Raw genomic sequence first — 2,026 nt, 5'->3', positions numbered from 1 at the left:
CGATAGACCTGCTCCTCCCGCCACCCTTCCCTTTCCCACCCTCCCTTTTCCTAGTCTCACTCTCCTTTCTCCCAGTCCCACATTTTCTCCCCTGGTGCTCTTTTTCTCCTCTCATGGAGGAAGGATGGTCTGGGCCCAAATACCCCTCTGCTGTCCCTAAAGTTCCACTCCGGAAATGAGCCCTCCTGCAGCATTGTGACATCACTGTGCACTAGCCAATGGCTGCCTGCCTAAGCTGGGTTCCTGGTCTCCTGGGACCACTAGCCCTCTGTTGATAGGGAAAAGCCAACATCTCCTGCAGGACCCCTTAATCTTCAGGGCAGCTCCCAGAGCATGGGTCCCTCCTGATTCCACTGTTAGCCTGATGTTCCTCACAGTCAAGCTGCTCCTGGGCCAGAGATGCAATCTGAAGGTGTCAGGGCAAGAGAGCGTATCCACGCTGAAGAAACTGGTATCCAAGCGGCTGAAGGTGCCTGAGGAGCAGCAGCACCTGCTTTTCCGCGGCCAGCTCCTGGAGGATGACAAGCGCCTCTCCGACTACTGCATTGGGCCCAGTGCTTCCATCAATGTCATCATGCGGCCCTTGGAGAAGATGGCGCTAAAAGAGGCCCACCAGCCCCAGCCCCAGCCCCAGCCCCTGTGGCACCGGCTGGGACCTGTCCTAGCTAAACACTTTGAACCACAGGATGCCAAGGCCGTGCTGCAGCTGCTCAGGCAGGAGCACGAGGAGCGCCTGCAGAAGATAAGCCTGGAGGACCTGGAGCAGCTGGCCCAGTACCTCCTGGCAGAGAAGCAGCATATGGAGCCAGCTGGAGAGAGGGAGCTCAAGGCGAAGGCACGGCCTCAGAGCTCCTGCGACATGGAGGAGAAGGAGGAGGCAGCAGCTGATCAGTAAACGGGCCATCCTACCCATTTGCACTCTAGAATTCTCCCGGCCTCATCCTTATGTGTTCCCTGGTGACTTTTCCTACTACTTCCTGCTGGTGTGGATGCGCCCACACCCCTTTTTGAACCTTCCAAGCAGCTGGAGGGTTTTTGGATTCCTGTCCCCTCTTGGGCCTGAGGTCCTTCCTCCGAAATGCAGAGTGACCCGACCCTCATCACCATCCTTCCCCTAGAAGGGTTCTGATCAGTGGAGGGCAGCCCCAAAGGCTGCAGTCCCCTCCTGTGCTGGCAGCTTTGCCCCCACACACCCAGCAGCTCCCCAGGCTGAAAGCAGCCCTGGCCCAGGGTCTCCATGGTTCTAGGCAGACCCTCTTTCTCCTTTGGAACAGAAAGACAATGTGAGCTCGTTTTCCTCCATCCTCAGACCATGACGTCTCCCCTAGTCTCCCCAGCAGCCAAGAGGAGAGGAATGTCAGGTAGCTGCCCCTTGCCTTCTGGGTGAGGCTGTCCCTGATGTTCTCCTGCTTGTGCTTCCAGCTTAAGGGACAGGCACAGCAGAGGTGGGATTGGGAGGAGGGCACCTACCGGGTGCCAGTCCTGGAGCCCTCAGGGAGACAGACACGGGCCAAGAATAGCAGGAAACTGAGCCTTGGGCAGAAAAAAAGTTCAGCAAAGTCACACACTCCCTGTGGCCAGCGTGAACAGAGCCATGCCCCACCCTTCCAGACTGATCAGTCAGTAGGTATCACAGCTCACAATACCTGCCAGCGCTGCCAAAGGCTCCCTGGAAGGAAAAACGGTATCATCAGTGAGGATCCTTGCCCTCACAGAGCACACAGCCTAGATGCAGAGAACTGGTATACACATGAAAAAAGTGGTGACATGAAACTAGGGTCTAGCCTCTGTGACTGAATGCCCGGTGCCTCACAGGGCCCTGGGTTCAGCATAGAGGGGCCAGTCCCCTGCAGACTACAAGGAAAGCCAGGCCCTTTACTCTGTTCTTGGAGTGAGAGAGTGGACCTTGTAGAGGCTGAGGAGTCCCACACTCTGTGTGTGGATGGGAGGGAGCGGGGAGCTGTGGTCCCCTGTTCACTGCTGAAGCCCCTGAAATGCTGTTATTGCAAAAGTTTCAGCCCTGAGT

The 2,026-nt window shown here is 57.0% G+C and overlaps 1 protein-coding gene across 1 annotated transcript; it reads left to right on the top strand.

The window, feature by feature from the left end:
- Positions 1-209: 209 nt before the first annotated feature.
- UBL4B (ubiquitin like 4B) lies at positions 210-1,773 on the top strand. The gene has a single exon (XM_023232690.1). It carries the CDS (start codon positions 365-367, stop codon positions 893-895), a length of 531 nt encoding a protein of 176 aa, XP_023088458.1. The 5' UTR covers positions 210-364; the 3' UTR covers positions 896-1,773.
- The last annotated feature ends 253 nt before the right edge of the window (positions 1,774-2,026 follow it).

This window comes from Piliocolobus tephrosceles, chromosome 1 (genome assembly GCF_002776525.5).
Source record: "Piliocolobus tephrosceles isolate RC106 chromosome 1, ASM277652v3, whole genome shotgun sequence".
NCBI classification, from domain to species: Eukaryota; Metazoa; Chordata; class Mammalia; order Primates; family Cercopithecidae; genus Piliocolobus; species Piliocolobus tephrosceles.
This window is presented reverse-complemented; position numbering and strand designations above follow the sequence as displayed.